Below are 24,777 nucleotides of genomic sequence, written 5' to 3' on the forward strand. Positions count from 1 at the left end.
TCTCTTCATGCAGCAGTTGGGTATCAGATGAATGATCCAATATATCTTATAGGGGGGCTTCCTTTCCTAGCAGATGTATTAGGGCATTATCTTATAGGGGGCTCCCTTTCCTAGCAGATGTATTAGAGCGCAATCAAATAACTGATTCCAGTACACACAAAATCCAACAAAATAACTGCTTTTTGCACAAATTCTGCATGTAGAGAGACAAGATTTCTGGTGATTTTAATAGAGTGATCTCTTACATGAAGACAGAATGAGGAGAAATAGATGCCGAGAGAGTGATAGTTAAGATAAACTTGATTATTTCAGAAACGGTACAGAATTTTTAATTGTTTGTATTTAGAAAGTTAACCTTTTCATTATGCAGGAGCTAATATTACATTTACATTTTCGCGATAGTTTCCCTTTAAAGCAAGGTTGTCAGATTAGCCATCCAAACTATATTAAAGGCAACTCCCACAATCCTAACTAACTTGAAGCTGTAAGATGGCCAGCACAGCAGCTAAAAAGCATTTCATAAATAGAATAGATAATATACAACGATTTAGGTCCTGATTTACAAACAAGTGTGCATCCATAAAAATGCCATACAGACAGAATCTGTACCATGTTACTTTAGTATTTAGTCTCAAAATGTTATCACTTGGGCGCCTGTGCTTTAGTATGTGTTAGTGATGGCACACAGTTGCTCTTTGTTCCTGTCTACAACCAGAACTATAAGTAAATGGCAAGGGAGACAATGGTCAAATAAAAATGCAAGCATATTCTCTATATGTGTTCCTAGTGGCATATAAAAATAAACCTTGACTCCTTTAGTGGAAGGTCTGTGTAAATTATAATGTCAGAGACATATACACAGTTCAACCGGTTTTGTAAACTGTGTACAGATCTGCTTCTTCTGATATACCATTTACAGTCCTTGCTTATTTCATCAATGAAAGTTTCCTTCACTGTCTCCCATGTATATTTAATAACCGTGCTCCATTTTTTATTTTGTATAAAAACAAACATAGACCAGGGACTGCAAGTACTGGACAATCCCCAGTTTGCAGAAATATTAAGGCACAGAATTTGATAAATCAAAGGTAACCATGCTCCATTTTTGTATTTCAGTTTGTAGGAAAGAAATGTGAGAATCTTTTATTACAGGAGTAACTCGTAACTGATTGGTACATTTCACTTGTGTTGATAAATCCTCTAGTATACAACAATATCATCTCACTGATATATTACATTTTTCAGCAATCTCATCTCACTAGAAGCACCGCATTCTTCTGCAATCCCAGATTCATTTCTTGCCTCTATTCTCCTTCTTATTCAATTCTAATAGCTAACTAGATTTCCCTGCTGCACAGTGATATTCAGATCTGTGTGTAGGCAGAACTGAGGAATGTAGTACTGGTGACCCGAAACCCTTCTGGGCACTATGTGCAAGGAGTCTTTATGTACAACCTATGACTCAGGTTTCCCCAGATTTCTTCCCACACTCTACAAACATGCAAGAAGCTTTATTGACAGTGACTGATGTGAACAGTCTCTAAAATGCTTCATAAATGTGTACAGAGAAAAAAGAAAATAATTTTTAAAATTATTTGATTAAAATGGATTGTATGGGATATGGCCTTCCTGTAATTCTGAGCTTTCTGGATAACGGGTTACCAGATAACAGATCCTATATCTGTATTTATATGGAATGTGGAAAGACGACTGGGTTTGTTAACACCACTGTGGCTAGAGAATTGCTGTGGCATGAGATCAAAACTTCAGAATAAACATAAGGCCTTGCAGAAGTCAAACTTGTCTTTTTTCATTGGTTTGTTTTCTAACATTGTACAGTTGAATGCAAAAGTTTGGGCACCACTTGCCGAATTACATATTTAGGTAACATTGTGAAAGTGAAAAGTAGTAGCTACTGTAGGAATACATGTGTTATAAAACAACATATTTGCTTTAAACACAGGAACAAAGAAAATAGTAATTGTGGCATGTGCAAAAATTTGTCCAGTGATAAACACAGCTTTTTGCACACCATTAGGAGGTGTCACTTGATGACAATTGCACAGTTTCATAACATTTCTGACATCCCAGACCTTGGGCTGTTTCTTAAGAGCCATGGGGTCCATTTTTCAGTGAGACTCTTGTACTCCAGTAGGATGAATCCCCGGTGCGCAGTGGGAGAGGAATCTTCAACCTCACAACCAACCTGGGATGAAAAAAATGAATCCCTGGCACAGAGGGGTAGCGCTGGCAAGGCAAGCCCTTGCTAGTTTAATGCGGGGTGCACCCCACATTAAAATAGCAAGGGCTTGGCTTGACAGCACTACCCCTCTGTGCCAGGGATTCACTTTTTTCATCCCAGAAAGGCAAAGGCACCGACTGCAAGGACCTGCAGGAAGGTTAGGACACGGGAGTTCTGTTGTACCTTTTTTTATCACACATCATTGCTTGCATAAACATGATCTTCATGGAAAAGTCATCATGAGGAAGGCCTTACTTTGAGGTATACCAAACCGCAAATAGACAAGCCACTCTGGAAACAAACACTGTGGGACTAAATCAAAATTTAACTCTTGGACCACAATCACCAAAAGTTTGTTTGGGAAATACAGGAGCAGATGTAATAGAAAAAAAAAACATTGACAACTTTTATACATGTGGGTGGCAGCGGCACAGGCAACATTTTATGTGTAGAAGGAAGAATGGATACTACTAAATATCTGCAAATTCTGGATTCAGTCAGCCAAAAAGGAATGAAGGTTTTGAAATTGCCCTCTGGGATTAGTAGGTTTAAAGGAGTTTGCTATTGAAAGCATTATCTGTCCTTCGCTATTAGCTGTACTGCTGGTTCTGACTACATGTACCATTTAAACAATGTAGAACTTACAATATTCCATTCGACGAAATATCTTGTATATTCTGCGATTCTCTTATTTACTTCCATTAATATCATGTAAACTGATTAAAATTTACCTATACTAGATATACCATGACCTGGATGAATGAAAATCTTCATAGTCATCATGTAAACTGTTTTAGAAATTTGAATCCTGCCTGGAAGTGGCATGACTTCAACAACATTGTTTCAGTGGTACTCAGTCAGGACCAACAGGCAGAGAACTGCAAGCTTTACTTTTTCAGTAGCAATTACATTTCCAAATAGCTTAAAATTGTAATTCATCATTTATACTGTAAAGCTGTAGAGTGCAGCACCTCAGGCTGTAATGCTGATGTTGCAAGGTGCATGCTTATCAAACATGCTGCTCTCTTTAGTCTGGAGAGGCTTAAAGGAGTTTGAGGCTGTCGGGGCATTATGAGGAGGCTAATAGCTGCCTATTCTTCTTTAGAATATAGAAAACTTTTATTTGAAAGGGGAAATACTTGAATATGCTTTTACATATAGAAATGTGGAATTTAAAATTGAGCTTAAAAAATTCTGTTGCATTGCAACAAACCAGTATCTCTAAATTGTGTATTTTTTTCTATTCATAGCAGGTACTGGACATCATGGCATGAGATATCTTGTCTTTTATATATTTTTTTCTTCTTCATTTGTAGAGGAAGCAGTGGATGTGGTGTGAAGATGCTGGGATCTGAACGTGGTGTAGTGGAGGAATGGCTCTCAGAATACAAGGTGAGACTAAAATGTTTTTAATAGATTCTGCATTGCTGCAAAGAAATCATTAAAACCAACACCAGTCTAGATAAACTGCAGTACTGGAATACTGGAATGTGCAGTTATTCAGATCTGAATAAGTACAGTAAGAATAACTATAATATAGAACAATATAGATTTTTGAAGGGTAAACAACTCTAAAAAAAAGTGATGTCCATTTAAATCATTCATCTTCAGACTCAAAGTTTCTGTTATTTCATTCATTGTATCAGAAAAGGACTAGACCCTAGACTATTGAACCTTCCAAACTAAGCACCACGCTGCAAACCATGTTTTCAGAAATAAAATGTTCTAATTGGCAATGGGTAGTGAGGTCTTAAAAGAGGGCTTCTCCATGATTTGGTATCTATGCCAGTTATTATTTGCTGTTGTTAAAATTTAGTATACTGTAACCGGCAGATATACATTTGGCTGTTGTCCCTGGGGGGATGCTGAGTATCTGCCCCTGGGGGCGAAGAGGTGCCAGAACAGCACCAACAGATAACAAATATATAAAATCAAGTGGTTCATAATGCCTTAAAAGTTGCCCAACATGTGGTGCCACCACTCTGTGAGCATCCAAGTAATTTGTATTTTTTAATTGAATAAATGAAAGATAATTTTCTAATTTGCTATCTACTGATATTGTCATTAAATCCAGCCATGAACTAGTGCAAATACGAGACTTAATGATTTAAAAGGATGTGCCAATGACAATGTGAAGTCTTTCTTTCTTTCTTTACTGTTATTTTCTCTTCTTTCACTAGGTATTACCTGAAACTCAGCTCCCTGCTTATGCTGCAACACTCCATCGCAAGAAACCGCTTGTCTCTGCCCTTTATAAAGTTATTCAGGACCCAAACAATGAGGTTGGTTTATGCATTATATTTATTGCAGCCTTCATGATTTCTTTTGTGCAAAAAGTAATTTCAGATATCTTACGCGATACTGATTGATGAATGTTATCATAGTTATGTGTGTTTCTATGCCAAGTTTTTTTTCTCCTTGTCTATTGAAGTTAAAGAATTTAATCTCAGATCTAGAGTAAGGCAATTGAAGAGATTGACTTGCATGTTTATAATGTACATTGATATCAGTAAGTTTAACAGTCTGTGAGCTTACTATATATTTGAAAATGTATGGTAGTTTAGGAATTGTCATCAGTTCTACCAACATTTTAGGCTTTATCTTACATCTTCTTTGTGCAGCTTCTTGAGCCTATATGCCACCAGCTATTTGAGCTCTATCGCAGCTCTGAGGTACGACTCAAGAGATTTACCATGCAGTTTCTGCCAGAGCTGATCTGTGTCTACCTGCGTCTCACTGCCAGCCGTGATCGACAGAGTAATGGGTGCATTGAAGCTCTTCTTTTAGGCATTTACAACCTGGTAAGCATGGGAATCATCTCTTCCATTACAGTGAAATGAGGCTAATCTAAATGTTAGCAATTAACTTCATGTAATGCTCTTCTGCACCCTGCATTCTATTACTATAAAAGTGATGGTCAACCTATATGCTTCTAGATTTTGATCTACAGCTCATGATAGTTGTCAGTGGTTGCTGGAAGTTGAAGTGCAGAATTTTTACTACTATAAATAAGACATCCCTGACACTCCTGTGTCAGTTTGTGTAGCCATGGGAAGCCTCTTAATCTTCTACACCTCAACCACCAGACTTGAGCTTATTGTACCTTATTAAAGGACAAGGAAAGCCCAATAAACATGTTGTCTTGCAGTGCTCTAGCAAGACCAAAACCGCTATTCTGCGCATATGACACTAGCAGCGGATCTGGAGCATGTGCAGAACTCAGCTTTCAAATGTACATTTCAAGCCCCCGAATGCCTGCCTTCAGAGGTAATTCAAATCGCATACAGTGTCCCGTGGCTATAGCAACGTGGGCTGCCTTAATAAGGAAGTATAGCAAAGGAGAAAGAAACATGGTAGCGGCAATCATTACTGCAACAAACAACTTTATAAAGTGAAAATTAAGTGAAGGGAGCACTATTTGGACAAAATAGGTTAGAGACTCACAGCAAAAGGCTGTGAGTCTCTACTACATGGGCAAATAGTCAAACCAAGTCTTGCCTTGTCCTTTAACTGTATAGATGTATTCATATTATATTAACAATATATAAGAAATTAATAAAGGTATGGAATCTATTATCCTGAAAACCATTACCCAGAAAGCTCTGAATTACTGGCTGGTCATATCCCATAGACTCCATTTTAATCAAATAATTAAAATGTTTAAAATATGAGTTTAATTTTACCCTATAGAACAGTACCTTGTACTTGATCCTAACTAAGATATAATTAATCCTTATTAGAGGCAAAACAGTCCCATTGGGTTTAATTATTGTTTTAACATTTTTTTGTAGACTTAAAGTGATACTGACGCAAAAAAAATATTCAAAAGTTACCTATAGCTCATGTTGATTGTTTTTCACTGATAGTTCTGCTTTTGTAAGTAATTGTTATTTGAAGTTCCTAAACCTGACTGTTTTGCCAACCTGACTGTCCCATCTCAACATGTCAGTTAGAGTTTCTAATGCTAACAGACTGCTGAAGCTCAAATATGGCAGCCCCCCATCATAGAGAAACATGGGTGATCAGATGGGTAATGTAAAAGCATCTGTAAATACTTTTATGGCAAAATTATAAATGGCATGCAAAGACAATATTATGATACATGTAAAAAGGTTTAATTTCTGGTGTCAGTATCTCTTGAAGGTATGAAGATCCAAATTACAGGAAGATCTCTTTTTTCCAAAAAACCTCAGGTCCCAAGCATTCTGGATAATAGGTCCCATACCTTACTATACTCTGTATAAGTCATTATTCTTACTATGTCTACTTGTAATTCACAGGAAATAGCAGACAAAGATGGCACCAATAAGATTTTATCTTTTACTATCCCATCATTATCCAAGCCTTCTATATATCATGAGGTAAGAGCAGACGGGGAATGGACAGCTGGTTTTGGGGGGAGTATTTTTTTCTGTGTTTCTACTGCTTTTTTTAATATTCTTTTTTTTATTTTACTTTTTGAAGCCAACGTTCATAATTTAGTGTATGTTCAAGGGAAGATAAAACCCTTTAAAATCTTTTAAATAGTATACATGTTATATTTGAAGAGAAGGCTACCACAATAAAAGCTGCTTTCATAGAGAATGTTGTGGAAATGCTGTTGCAACAATTCTTCTTTGAATCCATTATCTGTATTTTTATTCAAGTGACAGCAGTCCTGTCCACCTATTGCTACAGAGTATGAGAGCTGCCAAGTACAGCAAGGGATTCTATGACAAGCAAAACGTATTGCATTACTTACAATGAAGTAAATGCCTTCTGTCTGGCACAGCTGTGTGCGGTACCAACACCAGCTTGCTGTTGAACCAACTACTCTGCAATACTGCTCTAAAACAGTACTGGCAACAGACACAGAAGATGAGTTCTGGTCTGTCATCTGCTGCAGGACTGTTGTTTATTTTCATAATTGAACAGCACAAAGAATGATCTTTAAAAAGCTTATTTACAAACACTTGATTTCCAGGGGCTCCTTTGCAGCTTTCCTTTGCAGCTGCTCCAAATAAATTAAACCCAAATGCAGTTTCTAGCACTAAATGTATCAATTTGCATCCATGTTGGTAAATCATGGGAAAATGACAGCAGCCATGATTATGCTGAAAAACATTGTATCATGGGTAAAAGAAACAAGGTGATTCTGGCACATCGTTGCTCTTTTGTTTACATTTATAACTTAGCTCTGTAGATTGGGTCCTAAAAAACAGGTTTGTTTGTTTTTTTTGCAGCAGTATCTTTCTGTTAGTATAGTCCATTGTCCTTGAATAAACATTGTGCTCTCTTTTATGTCTTTAGTGTCCTTGGCACATCAGGAAACTACTGTGCCTGCCATTTAGCTATACCTCCAAAACTATATATAGTAGAATATACGTTTACACCTGCAAATTTCAAACTGGCTTTTAAGATTGACTTTCAGGAGTATCTGGGAGAACTAATACACTTTCTAACTACATTTCCCTGTTACAGGCCTTCAGACTCAGCCACTGTCCTAGGATCCCCTTGGGGTACCAGTCCAAGTGGAACTGCTGCTTTATACTAGCATTGCCTCAAAGACTTAATGCATCAACACTATACCTATTTTTTCTACAGATTGCCTATTGAAGACCAGTTTTATAAACATTTGGAAAACATGTATAAACCTAGTTGGCATCTGGTAATTGGATTTCAGCCACTAACATAAGCTCTACATAAGCTCTCCTAAACATTTGCACACCATTGTCCCTGAAGCCATTTGCACAATCCCGAGAAAAATTCAGTATCCACTCTACCAACCTTCAGGTCCCACTGAGGCTCACCACAATGATCCTTAGGGCCTCTGCAAGTCCTTGTCCCCAACAGTATATTTTTTAATTGCCCTAATTGTTCTACTGCTCATTTTAAAATTCCCCAGGCCCTATACCAAAGATACATTTCAGCATGAGCAATTCCTTCTTTTGTAACCTGGTATCATGCTGCCACGAACAGAAATCACTAAATTAAATTTTTGGACTGCACATGTTATACACTGTGTATGCACTATACCCTTATTATTGGGTGTGTGCTGTAGGCCTTCCAACACTTAGCAAACAAAGCAATTAAAGGTTTAAAGAACAACCAAAAAAGAGGCCTCTCACTCAGCACCCGGTACTTGTACTTGCAGATTAATATTAGCTGCCCGTAGGCATTTTAACTGCTGTCCACATTTAATTCATGATAAAACATGTTTTATTATTCACCAAAAACATCTCCCTGAAAATGCACATATATCAAATTCATGACCAATTCTTTTTACAATTTTCAAATCAAAGCAACCAATAAATACAATTAAACACAAGCTAGCTTTAACTAAGGGGGTTAATGTCCTTAACCCCACGCTTGCTTCATGCATTGTTTGTGGCACCACTGATTGAAGTAGATAAAAACATATTTTTTCCTGTTTATAGATCTCATAAAAGGCCTTTAAGCCTTTCACAGTTCTCGGGTATTATTATGTTGCATTCAAATAATTGTAGTTCAGCAACATCATGCCAGCATCCATTATTCCACAATGCAGTTTAACTTTGTATGTTCATGAATGTGTTCATAAAAGCCCTACACTTGAACTTGTTGTAAGGCACATGGAGGAACAGCCGTATAGTGTGTACTTGAAAGACACTTTTGCATAAAAAGATCCCTACAGCGTATTTGTGAGAGAATGTCTTTGAGCAACTGGCTCTCTCGGCACCTTCACACTTACTCCCAGTGTGTCCCCCCAGTTTCTCAGGTTTCAATTGTAGAATGCAGAACACTCCGGTTATTAAAACACCTAGCACCTAGTGCACCTAGCCAGCATCTATTTAGTCTTCATAGTTCCCAAACTTTAGCCAGTGAGGAGTTTTATACTTGTCTACTCCTTCATCAAACTCTCTCCCACTGCATCTCCCGGTCACAAGTCGCCAGTCTGTTTTTCTAACAATACCGCTTTCCTCCCTTCAGTTACTTCCTCTGACCAACACGCATTTCTCCCCTTCAGTGAGCGGGACTTCTTCAATGCTCAAATTCAGCCGAAAGTATATTAAATTATAACTGGTTAATTTAGTCTTGGAATGGTGGGGACAAATGTATCTAGGAAAATTTAAACCAATAATAGGATTATGAATAAAGCAACCAATGAGAACTAGGGAATGGCACATTGGGGTAATTTAAACTTAACGTATGTGTGAAGAGAAGGAAGTGAGCCCTGAAGAAGCCTGAAGAATTGGAAAGTTTGATATATGTGCATTTTTAGGGAGATATTTTTGGTGAATAATACATTTTTTATCATGACTTAAATGTAGGCGGCAGTTAAAATGCCTAAGGGGAACTAATACTAATGTGTGAGTGAGAGGCCTCTTTTTTTTTTGTTTTTTTTTTGTTTGTTCTTTAAAACTTTAATTGCTTTTTAATCACTAAATTATGTTATTTTGACAGTTATTGATTTCTCGTGTACATTATCAAAACTTCTAATTTTCTTGTTAGCCCTCATCTTTAGGATCTATGGCTTTGACTGAAGGAGCGTTGAGCCAACATGATCTCATTAGGGTTGTTTATAGTGACCTTCATCCTCAAAGAGAAACGTTCACTGCACAAAACAGGTGAGCAGTTATGTAGCTCTCTCCTGCTTCTATAGATGTTTTAATTTTTAGTTTAGTTTTATTTTTGCTGCTTCCCCATTGGCTGTAAGCCAGCATTGCAGTGATATTGCTGAACAAAGTTTGTACTTATTTACCTCCTTATTTACCTATTTCGTTATTGTGTTGTTTTGTGAATTCTTAGGTTTGAAGTATTGAGCTTCCTCATGCTTTGTTACAACTCTGCTATTGTCTACATGCCACCTTCTTCCTATCAGTCCTTGTGTAGGATGGGCTCAAGGTGAGTTACAAAGACATTGCTGCAGTACTTTTGTTTTTATATGTAAAACATTGTCATGTCAAGTGTCAACTTTTTCATATGCTTAAAATAAAAGAGCAAAATTGGTGTGTAGCTTAAGGCTAATGTCGCACGCGGCATCTGCTAACACAGTTTGCTACCACTCTGTTTGTAGGTAGTGACATGGTCACAGGAATAGCATCTGCCTTTCACTGCACACACACAGAAGAAGCAGGTCAATCCTTTTTCCACCAGTGGTTTTTCACTGGTTTAGAAAATGCAGTTTGTATTATTAGCCTGGTAGAAATAATAAGTGATGATAAACCAAAGAATTCAGGTGCAATCTTGTTAACTGATACCAATATGCTGTCTTTTTAATAATAATTGTGGTCATCCTTTGTTTAAATCTTATGGCATGCATCACAGTTTGCCCTGTTGCCCTATAGTTAAATGCTATATATTGGCTGCTACAAGATTGCAGTTATATATCACCCTCCATTATACCCAGTGGGGATAGCATGTATGACACACTGTACTGGCGAAAAACGTTTTTGGTTAAAATCTTGCCAGTGTACTCTACCTCATGTTCCAGCATTTATAATGAAAAGGCATCTGTGTCAATTCCCACTGAATTGTAACTAATTGTTATTGAGTTGGTATTTGTCACAACAACAGTTATTTATGTCTGCCATATGCATGTATGTGAATGGTCCTGACCTCCAAGGCAAAGGAGAGAGTGTCTGCTCTACTGATTTTGTATGTGAACAGTGTAAAATATTCTGCACTGATGCTGCACAGAACCAAGAACATTTGGCCGGATCTGGCACTCAAGTCTCTTTGTGTAGTTTGAGTGGCACTCAAGCTTCTTCAGTTGATATAGAACTCCAAGGTATATATTCTAAAGGGAACTATAGACCTCAGCAACAAGAGAGCTTTTTTTCAGTTGCAAGCTGGAAATAGGCTGACCAGTGATTCAGAAGAACCTTTTAGAGTTGATATGATTTAGAGAATGAAGTGATGGATCAGGATTTCTGTTGCCATTCTTATAAGTAGCAAGCAATTACTGCATATGCAGATGTGATGATGGATCGAGAGAACATTTTGGCACAAAGTCAGCTGATAATTTGCTTCTGCTACAGGCTGTGTGTGAGTGGCTTTACAAGGCAGCATGAGAAGTGCTGGAAGGACCTTTGTGGCCGGGTGGTGTTGGATCCAGAATTTATGGTGCAGCTTCTTACTGGAGTTTATCATGCTATGTAAGTATCCCACAAGTACTGAGGTTTACAGCATCGTCTATAGCATGTGTCACACACATGAAAAGCAGCTTAAGATCTTTCCTCAGTACAGAGTAGAGACTGTGCATTTTCTAGATTTGTATTAGTATCTGTGCAGATTTACACAAAGGCCAGAGCAGAATAAATACACTGAAAACTATATGTCCTAGCACTGCCTATGAACACCTAGAGGCTCATTTATCAAAAGGTTGAATTTCAAATTCATGTGAATTTTTTTAAATTCGAATATATTCACAATTCGAATGGGAGGTTATTTAAGAATACATTTGAATGTCTAATATTCGATCGAATGGTTCCAACCTGAAATTTCTAATTATATTAGATTCGTATTCGATTTCTCCAGAAAAAAAAAACTTGAATGTCAGGAAGGCTATTAACATCTCCAAATGGCTCAACGGACCTCTGCCATTGACTTGTACATGAACCCGGCAGGTTTTAGATGGTGAATATTCGAATTAGGACCGTTGCCATGGTTGAGTGTGCTAAATCTCACATTTGAATTTGCATTTGAATAGGGGGATTAAAATTTGAATGTGTGAAATTTTAAACTCAAAAATTTGAATTCGAATTTACTATTCGACCCTTGATAATTGTGCTCCATAGTCTGAATACAAGACTATTACTCATTATTTATGGTAGGAATATCCCTGTGCCACCTCATATTGTTATATTTCACAACAACTTTATTTGTAGTAAACATTTTATAATGTACCAAACTATAAAAAATTTTTTTTTAAAAGTACCTGTTTCCTTTTTTGCAGATACAATGGGGAGTGGCACCTAGGGCAGGAGGTACTGGATGATATAATTTACCGAGCCCAGCTAGAGCTTTATTCTCAGCCCCTGTTGGTAAGTGTCTGGTCTCAATGTTCCTAACAGTAGAAATCAAGCTTTATAGATAGTAAAAGACAAACTTGCTACACATTGCAGATTTATAAGTTATATAATTATCTGACCATTCTTATTGTCTACCTTTATTGTCTAAAATTGCAGTCCTCTCCTCTTCTCTTCCTTTGAGAAATGAAGACCTTTATGGAGTCTTCTCTGTATAGCCTTAGTATAGAATGTCACATAACACATTTACTTAGAAGGTTTATAGGAGAAGGAAAGGATAAAATTAAGTAAGCTTTATCAGAAAGGTCTATATAAATACACCAGTATACCCTCAAAGTAATGCTGCTCTGAGTGCTCTGTCAAAAGAAACACCACATTTCTTTCCTTCTATTGTGTATACATGGACTTCTGTATCAGACTTCCTGTTTTCAGCATAAACCTCCAGGGCAGGGCTTGAGCATGCTCAGTTTGCTCCTCTCCCCCTCCCTCCTCCCCTCTTTACTGTAATCTGATCCCAGAGCAGTGAGTGAGCAGGGATATAATCAGGCAGAAAGTGTTGTCACATCAAGCTAATATGGCAGCTGCTATCCTAAACAAACAGAGCTTCTAGAGATGTTTACTCCGGTATGGTAAAGCATTCTTTAGAATAAATATAGTCTTTTAGCTTGCACTATTGTTGTTAATTTATTGGCAATATACTGCTTCTGTAGCTTTCCTTCTCCTTTATAGCACAGGGTTGTTTGTGATTGGAGCAAACACCTGTCTGTAGACAGCTGATACCTATTCTGTTGCAACACTTCTGCTTTTGGAAAGAAATGGCTTCATAACACTGACTAGCATGTTGCAAAGCTATATTCACCTTACAGCCATAGATGGCACATTTTCCATTCATGTACGTGGAAAGCTGTATTTTGCTTTGAGAGCTGTGGTTCTCGCTGAGAGGTATAAGGCAATCAAGAACACTGTTTGACACAAGCCTAAAACATTCATTGTGGCAATGGAAAATTCATGAGTTTGATTACATTCTCTCTCAGAGCTAAATCAGACACAGAGCTCTTTAGGCACAGTGCAATACATTTAAACAAGTCTTTGAGATAGGGCAATAGATCCTCCTCTGGTTTGGGAGATACTTGCTCTGCTCCAGACTGTATAGCCAAAATCCCTGAAACAAGAAAGGACTTGTTTTTGCAAAATATGTGCCATTGATCTTGCTGAACCAGATTCAAACCTCATGCTATGTACACGTTTTGTGCCTTACAAATAAATACAAAACGTTGTTCCCAATAAAAGTGTGATATCTAAAGTTTTAATGGTCCGGGGCTCTTATACACTACATATTCATGAGCTAAATTGCTATTAAAATTGTGTCAGTTAAGGTATGTGGCCCTTGGGTTTAATGGGTATCATAACAATTACTGAAAGTCTATGTCTGGCCCTCAGGATGCCAGTTGGACAAGCACTGTTTTAGAGGTGTTGTGACCTGTGAAGTAGGATGAACTGAATACAGGATTTTGCCCAAATCTGAGCACTTTTTGCAGGAGTCAGAAGAATCCTACAGATTCAGTGGGTCTGAATCCATACCCTTTGAAGCTCAAAGTATGAAATAGATATTCAAATGAAGGTTCAAATTCAGGTGTCCTTAATGTGAGGGCATCTGCATGATGTAGGTTTAATAGGGTTACATTGCAAATGCTTAATGAAAAAGCAAATTGTTAAGGTTGTTTATGACACTTGATATCTGGCCTTTTATATCACAGATATATGACCCTTGCTTTCTCTAGTTTATTAATCCAATCCTTTAATTTCAGGTAGCAAATGCCATGAAAAATTCTCTGCCATTTGATGCTCCGGACTCCTCCCAGCAGGGACAAAAAGTGCTGAAAGTTGAAGTGACACCAACAGTTCCTCGCATCTCTAGAACAGCTATCACTACAGCCTCAATACGGCGACATCGCTGGAGGAGAGAAGGTGAGTGATGTTGTATTTTAATGAAAGCAATAAGTTCTCATAGAAAGAAAGCTTTGTGCTAAGTTTATGATGTCTGATTAAACACAGAATGTATAGGATTGATATTCAGCATGTAGGTACTGTATATACTGTGCATGTCTGTACCACAACAATGTGTTCTGCAAGAAGAGTTCAGAAATATATGCACCAACTTGAATTTTTTAAATAACTACACACAGTTTTGGTAAGATATTTTAGAATAAAATACAAAAGCAAAATAATAAAAAAAATATTGGGAACAGAAGAAAGGTACCATGAATTAAGGGCATTTGGGAGAATGTGTAATATCACTGGCAATGATTTTGGTATCTAAGAGTCCTTTAAAGGAATTGTTCAGTATTAAAATAAAAACTGGGTAAATAGTATGTGCAAAATAAAAAATGTTTCTAATAGAGTTAGTTAGCCAAAAATGTAATGTACAAAGACTGGAGTGACTGGATGTCTAACATAATAGCCAGAACACTACTTCCTGCTTTGCAGCTCTCTTGGTTTCCACTGAGTGGTTACCAAGCAGTAACACATCAGAGACTTGAGGGGGGCACATGGGTCATAACTGTTTGGTTTTGATTCTGAGCTGCATGCTAAGGATCAATTGCAAACTCACTGAACAGTTTTGTCTCATGTTCCCCTCTTCAAGTCACTTACTAACTCAGAGTTAGAGAGCTGAAAAGCAGGAAGTAGTGTTCTGGCTATTATATTAAACATCCAGCCACTCCAGCTAACTAACTATATTATAAACATTTTTTTTGTACAGCCTATTTACCCAGTTTTATTTTTACATTGAACAATTCCTTTCCCACTCATTTATACACTAGTTATTGAGAGAGTGCAGAATATGAATGTACTCTCAGGTACCCAACTCACATAGCAGAAATTCAGTCCTTCCTAATGCTTTACACGTGTTTTTTTTCACCTTAAATAGTGTATGTCACATTATAAATTACAGACAGTGTAGTGTTAAACACAGAGCAGTATATAAAAAATAATTGTGATTAGGGATGCACCGAATATATGCATATGCAAATTAGGGGTGGGGAGGGAAATTGTGTGACTTTTGACTGCATATAGGGTTGCCACCCGGCCAGTATTTTACCTGCCGGTAAAAATTATGGTTGATCCCAATGTTATTAATAGGGAAAAAAGATAAATGTATAGGAAGGCCAGTATTTTTTTCCAGAAAAGGTGGCAAACCTATTTGCATATGCAAATTAGCATTCGTTTTGGAATCTTTCGTGAAGGATTAGGTGGTTCGGCCGAATCCAAAATAGTGAATTCGGTGCATCCCTTGTCATATTGCTATTATAATTATTGTCTAAAACTTTATTGAGATAGGATTTAAATCTGCTTTGCTGCACTATTTCTGTTAAATTGGATTTACACAGAACATCAGCTACTGCGGAGGACTTCTGAGAGAGACAGTGGCACTTGTGAAATCATGTTCTCTGTTTATTACTGGCAAATGTTGTATCAGTCAGTCCGTGTCACCATAAGTTATTTTTGTTTAGTTTTGTGTCCTTGACATGAAAGTGTAAAATATGGAATTAGATTGTGATGTTTGTTTCTCTGTTTTGTTTTTTTTCACCCTTGTGCATAATTTAATTTAAATATTCATTCAAACATATTTAATGTTACTGAAAAAACAAGCATTAAACGTCACTGACCTCTGGAGTTGTGATAGTTACTAACATGGAAACAACCAAATAAAGATCCTTATGCATCTATGAATATGTACATAAAGTGTTATGTAATAAATAGTCCACACTTCTTTATCAAGCTTCTGTATGATAAAGGAGAGTCTCCGTTCTTAATACAAAATATAATAAAATATAAACCCAGATTAGAATGATAGCAGATACAGTTGTTAGGCCAAGGGCACACAGTGTTGGCTCTGCTGCTCTTAGCCTGTGTATTTTTTTCAAGCTGAAAGAAGCATATCCACGTTGTGCCCCATCTTCATTGATATGAATAAGATCCGCTTGCATGCAGTTATACTCAACTTAGCCTGAAAACTCCCGCATTCGCTTATTTTGGTGACTTTTACTCTGCTGTGGATGACTGTAGCAAGTGGAAGCCTTTCAGACTTATATGGGCGTATATTGGCCATTATTATCTATAATCTAAAACCCCATTACAAACCATGGCTCTGACACGAGCAGATAAACAAGAGCATCACAATTAAAAATGGATACTGGACAGGACAAAATCCATCACTGCAAACAAATGAAAAAAATCTCTTGCCTTTATTGTTTCTGTAGGATATGCTTCGACTCGGATCGGTGTAAACATTAAGAGATTACTGTGTTAAATGTATTTTTTGTACTTTATTCATACATTATAATTTTATTTGGTTCATATTCATTACCATGTGCCGTGCACTTGTATTCATTTATGTACATGTTCTGTATTCCAAACACTCTTGACTAATTTCTTTCCTAAAAATGCCACAGTCTGAGATTTGTAGACGTGATATCCTCAGTTTTCTGGCTATTAAATAGAATAGAATAGAATAACTGAGATGCCACCGACTGCTGAAAGCACTAAAATGTTACCTATGTTGAATCCCAGATGGTTTTGACTTCACATGCGACTCGAACCCAGGCTCCCCGACCATGCGCATCATCAAAGACCTAGGGGCTAATCGCGAGGGGGATGTTCTTGTGTTCACGACCCCCGAGACCTCCTCTCCAGATGCTGCCTCAGAGGGTAGGCCAGTGACAAGAAAGCTGGGGCCAGTATGAGAGCGGGCTGGGGTAACCTCAGCCGGCCCAACCTCTGCCAGACCCCCCTTTTTCAGAAGTGCATGTATACATTGGCCTGCCGTTTCTTAGGCTCTCTTTGTTCTTCAGCTCCAGTTGGCTATACGATATTTCTTGCACTGGATAAGCCCAAAGCCCAACAGGGAACTTGCTTTTTGGAATTCTCATTTCTAAGTGCAGTCATGTTACAGGTTTGTCATGTAAAATCTTCACTAACTTTTAACTCTTTCTACTTTTTCATTCTGGACTATGTATTGTAACACTTTCACTAGAGGGGGCAACCAGTATGAACCATGATAATATGTGGACACAGGAGTGAAGTCACAGATATTCTCCAAATTGCACTTGTTTGTGAAGGTAGAAAAAAGTCAGGAATCTTTATTCGTTATTGTGTACATGTAAATGTTAAGGTGATGATGTTTGCATCAGTCTATTCCAATACTTTGCTAATAGGGATGGGCGAATTTGACCCGTTTCGTTTCGCCAAAAATTCGCAGCCGGCGTCTTTTTTTTTTTTGACGCACGCCACCATACAAGTCTATGGGCGTCTTTTTTTCGGCGAAACGAGGCGAAAAAAAATTGTCCCATCCCTATTTGCTAAAATTGGTACAAGCATAGGATATATTATCCACAATGCTTGGGACCTGGGGTTTTCCAGATAAAATATCTTTCTGTAATTTGGGTCCCCATATTACTAAAAATCTTTTAAATATTAAGTAGACCCAATAGGATGTTGCCATAAAGATGGATTCATGCAGCATGGTTCTGACCAAGTACAAGGTACTGTTCTATTACTGCAGCGAATTTACAGTCAATCAAATTGTAAATGGACTCTATTGGAGATGGCCTTCTTGTAATTTGGAGCTTTCTAGGTAAGGAGTTTCCAGATAAGGGATCCCCTACCTGTATATAAACACCTGTAATACATACAAGTGCAGGCAAACAGTTTAGGCTTACAGTTAGTACTGCTGAAATTTTACCATAGTTAAATGCTTGTGTTCTATACAGGTATGGGACCTGTTATCCAGAATGCTCAGGACCTGGGGTTTTCCGCATAACGTATCTTTCTGTAATTTGGAGCTTCATAACTTATGTCTACTAGAAAATCTTTTAAACATCAAATAACCCCAATAGGGGACTAGTTATATCTTCGTTTGGATCAAGTACAAGATGCTATTTTATTATTACTGAGAAAGGGGAAATAATGTTTGAAATTTTTGATTATTTAGATAAAACTAAGTCTATGGGCAATGGGATTTTTGTCATTCAGAGCTCTCTGGATAATGGGTTTCCAGATAACGGATCATGTACCTATACTTACAGTATAAAGAGTACTTGAGTTGTGTCTGGGTTATACATGCTATCAGAAATATTCAGACAATCCAGGAACTAATATGACACTTGCACTTGAAATGAGAATTCTCTTGTTCAATCGACTAATTATGGCAGCATGCAAATTAACCTGCCAAGCATGTGCATGTAACATGGAGCTGAATATGGGCTGGCGCTTGGCATTCTCCAGTTTCCGGTAATGGGATGGAACTGCTGCTGCTTTAAATACATACAGAACCATTTCACCCATAATATCAGTCTGTACATCCCATGCCTTGGTTTCCACGAAAGAGTACCGCTGGGGGAGCTCATGCATCACCAAAAACATGTGGGCTTTTTCGTCATACAAGCTGAAGCACCCAGGGCATTCTAACCAGGCAGGTTATGGGTTTAAGGTAAATGATTTAGGCCATACATTCCACTGTCTTTGCAAAGCTGGATCATGAGGCACTGTGATACAATGCAGAGGCCAGCTATCAAAGGAAAGGCACAGAGAAGATATTTGGAAAAGGTTTTCAGCTGCTCCAGTATTTGAAGGAAAGAAGACTAGAAGATATTTGGATTATGTTTAGCTTATATTACAAACCACAATTATTACACTTATTAACTAACATAGGTACTAAGTGCACAATAGCAACAAATTGCCTATATCCCCCCCACCATAAAAGTTGTGCTAATTCCAGATGTTATATGTTATGTCATAGTGATTGGTTGTGATTCATCATATTACTTTATTTACCCCGCCTGTAAAATATGTCCCTGTAGATCCTTGGATACTTATGTTTTTCATAAGGGTTTATTCTTTATATTCAAGCCACCTGATGAGGATTAATCCTATAGAGGTTTTTATGGAGCTTATTCTAGTTAACTTGACAGTAACACCAAAAAATGAAAGTGCTTAAAAGTAATTAAAATATAATATACTGGTGCACTGCACTGATAAAACTGGTGATTTTGCTTCAGAAGAACTACTGTAGTTATATGGAAGTATATAAATAAGCTGCTGTGTACCAATGGGGGCAGAAATCAGAGTAGAAAAGGCTCAGGATATGCTCTATGGAATATAATGGTATTCTACAGAGCTTATCTGTTATCCGCTATTTAACCTGAAGCAAACTGATCTGTTTTAATAGTGCAGAACAACTGTACATTCTATATTATTTGCTTTAAAACACTTTTTTGTTGTTGTTACTGTTCCTTCGAGGGCAGAATGTAGTTTGATGCATGAAATATTTGCTTACAAGTGAATCAAGTGAAAGCCAATCATATAAATATAAGAGGAGTTCTGACACCTTTGAGCTGATCTTTGGTTCAGGGAGCTGCTGTTGCATGTTTGCTCTGGCTCTGCATTGTACCTGCTTGGTTGCAGCACTAACACCCTTTATGCATCTGCTTTCATTTGGATAGGATCCCTGGCAATTCCAGATCGTAATAGGACATTTTCAGGCAGCTAAGGTTGATATTAATCTTAATAATTTGCACCCCATGTAAACAGATATAGCTAAGAAGTGTATATATGGTTACATGGTTACATATGGTTACATGGTGCATTTCTTCCTTATGCACTCAGCAAATATAACATTCTTCATTTTTCCATTTCCAAATTCAGCCATCAGCCAAGAATACTACATTTGGCTGCATCAGTTTTTATCATATCAACCTTTTACTGTACATGAAATTTCAGGCTTTTTTTTTTTGTTAATATGCATGACTTATTAATACAGAATCTATCCGTCATGTTTACCTTTATTTCTGGAATTCTATAATCTAATGATGTTAATAGCTTATTGGTATTGGACTGCCTTTTGTACCAGTAATAACACATGTTCAATGAAATGATATAAATGCAATAAAATGGATTTGGATTGCTGTCACTGCATTTATGAGCTTAGCCTGTTGATGTATATGGCAAGCTCTAGCATCAAACCATATAACCGGATATTTGATTTGCTTTTTCTTTTTTTAGGACCTGAAGGGACATTAACAGGCGAAGACATTCTCAACATTACTGATGCAGATGAGGGATTTTCATCTGCAGTGTCTGTTAGTAGTCAGCCTTTATCGGGCAAACAGACTTCTTCCTCTTCAAGGAGTGGATCGAGGAAAGGAGGCAGTGTGAGATCAGTCAAGGAGAAAGAACCTCCTACTCAAGCAAAACCTAGTGAAAGTGCTCGGGAAAGCACACCTAGAAAGCAGCACGTCCCTGTAGCAGCAGATCCAACTCTCAAAGGGATAGAGTTATCTCCAATGAAGAAGCACCTGAGCCTTCCAGCAGGCCATGTGGTGTCCAAAGCCAATAGCATAAGTCTAATCCGAACCTCTAGTACTTCATCCAGTAAATCATTTGACTACGTAAATGGCAGTAAAGCTGGGGGCAGCAGTGGGATTGATACCAACCTCTCTGCCTGCAACACCAACAGGTTTTCAACTATTAGCCTACAGGAGGACAGACTAGTTCACACAATAGAAGGTAAAGACCTCCTGTCTCCTGTTGCCCCATTGACCAAACAGTCTCGATCCCCGAGTTTTAATATGCAGTTAATATCACAGGTGTAATTGTCTTCATATCCCCCACCCCCACCAGTGCTGCATCGCTGTGCATCTTTGCACGTGAACAGACTTGTCTGTCATTTTGTTTCCTAACCACAATAGTGACCCCCCCCATTTATCCCCAAATTAAAAATCTGTATTATAAAGCGAGAGCAATACAAATCATTTTCCATGCACAGCAGATATTTAACAAAGGCTTTTGTCATTTTCCTTTCAACACCTGGGTTATGTGCAATTCAACAAGATTTCCATGAAGGTCCCAACTCAAAACAGATCAGTTGTAATAAAGCTGTAATAGATAGAGATACGTAGGACCACTTCTGTTAATGGGGCAGTTTATCCCCTTTAAAACATGAGTGCAATGTGCTGAACATACCTTTTGTCTGATGTTTTAATCCTGTAAAATCTGTGGTTATTTTTTTGAGTCAAACAGGTAGATAACAAGATTAATAGAGCACAGATAATCCCCTGCATAATGGACTTCTACTTATCTGTGCTCTGTATCACATGGGCCTGCATTGTAAGGATAATCACTTCTCCTGTAGGACTCTACTTTTAAGTAGATGTCACGTTCATCGATTGATAAACAATATGGCCTTGTGGGCTGTGCTTCCTTTCATAAAATCCTTGGAAAGGACTTTTGAGCATTAAAAATATTCATGTACATATTCTGCTGGACAATGAACACCGAGTGAGAGTGAAACAGCCGAGTGCTGTGACTGCTGCTAGGTCCTTCCACAGTGTTTTCCTTTTAACCATTCTGCCTTTATTTGGCTATGCCGTTAATAGCTTGTGAGAAGTAGCTAAATGTATTTGGTTTTGGAAGGTCAGTGAGTCTGCTCTAACAGGCTCTGCAGCCAGATACATATTTTCATTCATGTCTCTTCACCAGGGCAGGGCTTATTCTGTTGTTTGGTATTACCCCTTATAAGACAGCTGTTTTTGAACTTGCCTTGCCACAGCTACAGGGCTGGCATTATGGTACTTTATTATTAAAGGGGTTTCTTTTGTGGTTTTGTTGTACTGTTTTCTCTGCGCATGGTGACCCTCGTAACTCCTAGCATTGGCTCTTTAATGTTTACAGGGTACCTTTCTGGAGGATATGGAAAGAGTGTTGCATTCTCTTATTTATTTGGGCACCTAAGTCATTTCAGTGGATGTCCTTATGATCTTTGCATAATGCTGGCAGCTGGGCCATGCAATCTCTGCGTACTTTTAGGTTATGCCTGTAGATGCCTGTCTTAGATGGAAATGACTCCCTTTATGCCGTGTAAAGGCTTTGTTTGGAAGTAATTGTTTTTCTCATGGATCTGCATGCTGTATAAATATTCTGATTGCTGATTAGGTATGCTGATTGGTTATACTGGTTGGCTAACAAGCAGCCATTGGCTGACTTGGCTGCTATTGGTACCCTCATTCTAAATGGAGAGAGAGGGAAAGGGGTATATTTTGGTTTCTTTATATTGTATTTTTGTAGCTAGCAATAGCAAAGGGGGACTTGCCTTTGTGCTTGACAGCTGACACTATGGTTGCACCAGTTTTAAGGCATTGAGGTATCGGCACTCATAGTGTCTTCATTTCCAAAGTTATTTTATTTAATATTCTCCCATCTGCTTTGACTTTGGATTGCAATCAGCTACCTATATTTACTATATTACCCACCTGTACTCAGGGAAGTCACTGAATTTGTCTTTAAAGTGAAATTATTTGGAGGTGCAGTTGCTGTGTAGTTTATTTCAGGGCACTGCGGTAAGAAATTGCTCCAGCCCAATGATTTAGTGTTCACAGTGATGATCAACATCTATATTTTTGCTTGCGGTTTTCTGGATGTTTCTGAAATCCAGTACAGCCACACTTCCAAATGTCTGTGGGTATGTACATTTATTCCAAATCATTCAACCCATCAAATTGTTTATGAGCATTGGCTTTTTGGCACCAACAAACTCACTCACTGCCATGTGCGAAGGCTGGAAGGCTGGGGGAGCTATTTTCATTGCTTTGCCAGCAAATGCTGGGGAGTTTGGGGTACAGCCTCCTGCAGTTGAACATTACTCCAGCACTCACAACAAAACCTTTAGTCTATGCAATTTATATGTCTGCTGGACACATTTCTTTTTTTTTATTAAAAAACAAACAGTTGAATTTATTTAAACCAAACGCTTAGATTGCAAGCTTTTTGACCCATATTTTAAAGGTTACTTTATTTGTAGACTTTCAACCTGGCTTCAGATGCATTTACACAAGCACCAGCAGATTCTTATTGTTGCAAAATGTTGCAGCCCTCCCCAAATGCATCTACAATGTTCACTATGGAATTGGAATGTAGAAATGCGCCATGTTGTTGTTGCAGTGCTCCTGGTACAGACTGACAAAATGTCTGAGAAAGGTCTAAGATAAATGTAAAAGCTGCGTTAGGAAAACCTGCATCTAATGTTCCTGTACTTAGTCTTTGAATTCATCATTCCGCAGTCCAGTGTTAGCCACTTGATGTGTGTATATAGATAAAACAATGTGTATAATACCCAGGAGACTCCATCCAGACGGCATTGATTTATTTTCAATGTACAAATACAAAGAACCATTATTTTAGTTCCGTAGAGACTGTTACACAGTCATGTTGAACCTGGGTTTTGCCATACAGTATATATTCCACCTTTTGCTTTCATCTAAAAGCAATTTCTTTTTATTTAACAGGGCACAAGGAGTAAAAGCCTCCTAGGATGAGTTGCAAGTACTTATTCTATCTGTCTGCTTTTTTCTAGTGTATAATGCTTAGCGGTGTAGTAAACAGAGGACCAATTCCATGTGCAGAACTCACAATGTCCAAAACATGGTTGAATTGAAAATCGAGTTTGCTAAAGACTACTTCTAGTTTATCAGGTGATCCAGACGTGCAGGAGCTGCTAGTTCCCTGCCACCCACTGAAGCCATGTTGTACACTAGCTGACTTCTCAACATGAAAAACTGATCAAAGGGAAATAAGTGTGAAGAGAACCCATTAACCAACTGACAGAGACCCAAACAATGCAGATTTAGAAATCTCTTTACTGGTCACAACTGAAGACAGGGAAGTCCAGTATGGTGTCATCCTGCTGCTGTTGAGCCTAACATACCCCTAATGATGAAAGGGGATCTATTGTGAAAACGAAAATGTTATATAAGCTTCCTCATACTGGAATAAGAAACTTTCTAAATGCAACCTATTAAATATTCTGCATTGTTTCTGAAATAATCAAGTTTATGTTCACTGTCCCTCTCTCAGCATTTGTTTCTCTTCATTCTGTCTTCATGCAGCAGTTGGGTGTCAGAAGAATGATCCAATATATGTTAAAGGGGGGGCTTCCTTTTCTAGCAGATGTATTAGAGCTCACTCAAATAACTGTGAGTAGAGAGACATGATGTCTGATGATTTTAATAGTGAGCTCTAATACATCTTCTAGGGAAAAGGAGCCCCCCCCTATAAGATATATTGGATCATTTATCTGACACCCAACTCCTGAATGAAGACAGAATGAGGAGAAACAGATGCTGAGAGAGGAATAGTGAAGATAAACTATTTCAGAATGGTACAGAATATGTAATTGATTGTATTTAGAAAGTGTGCTGAAGCTAATATTACATGATAGTTTTCATTTTAATAGTAAGGAGATATCAGCAACACAACTGAGGTTATGGTATGTGTGTGTGTATCTAGTTATCTATCTAGCTATCTATCTTCTAATAAAAACACACATGTACACATAGACTGTATGCATATCTGGACACCTGCATATCCAACATGTCATTGCGGAAGTAAGGGTATTCATTTACTCTGCTCATGTGGGAAGAATTTCTTGTAGATTTTGGAATATTGTTGATGGGGTTTGCTTTCATTTAACCAAAAGGACAACCGTGAGATTGG

General features: G+C 37.8%; 1 protein-coding gene across 8 annotated transcripts in view; it reads left to right on the plus strand.

The window, feature by feature from the left end:
• The window catches only part of LOC108701435 (protein FAM126B), a 50,967-nt gene extending 28,436 nt beyond the window's left edge, over positions 1-22,531 (plus strand). For 7 of the 8 annotated variants that reach the window (XM_018236112.2, XM_018236118.2, XM_018236117.2 and 4 more), the window contains 11 exons: positions 3,559-3,634; positions 4,423-4,524; positions 4,864-5,043; positions 6,523-6,603; positions 9,713-9,828; positions 10,010-10,105; positions 11,242-11,358; positions 12,159-12,246; positions 14,040-14,199; positions 16,804-16,941; positions 20,293-22,531. In XM_018236112.2, the coding sequence (XP_018091601.1) occupies positions 3,584-3,634; positions 4,423-4,524; positions 4,864-5,043; positions 6,523-6,603; positions 9,713-9,828; positions 10,010-10,105; positions 11,242-11,358; positions 12,159-12,246; positions 14,040-14,199; positions 16,804-16,941; positions 20,293-20,882 (1,719 nt within the window). In that variant the 5' untranslated portion in view covers positions 3,559-3,583 and the 3' untranslated portion in view covers positions 20,883-22,531. The remainder of the gene's footprint in view (positions 1-3,558; positions 3,635-4,422; positions 4,525-4,863; positions 5,044-6,522; positions 6,604-9,712; positions 9,829-10,009; positions 10,106-11,241; positions 11,359-12,158; positions 12,247-14,039; positions 14,200-16,803; positions 16,942-20,292) is intronic. The other variant, XM_018236119.2, reaches the window with a different exon arrangement.
• The last annotated feature ends 2,246 nt before the right edge of the window (positions 22,532-24,777 follow it).

The sequence above is a fragment of the Xenopus laevis genome, chromosome 9_10L (genome assembly GCF_017654675.1).
Source record: "Xenopus laevis strain J_2021 chromosome 9_10L, Xenopus_laevis_v10.1, whole genome shotgun sequence".
Classification (NCBI taxonomy): Eukaryota; Metazoa; Chordata; class Amphibia; order Anura; family Pipidae; genus Xenopus; species Xenopus laevis.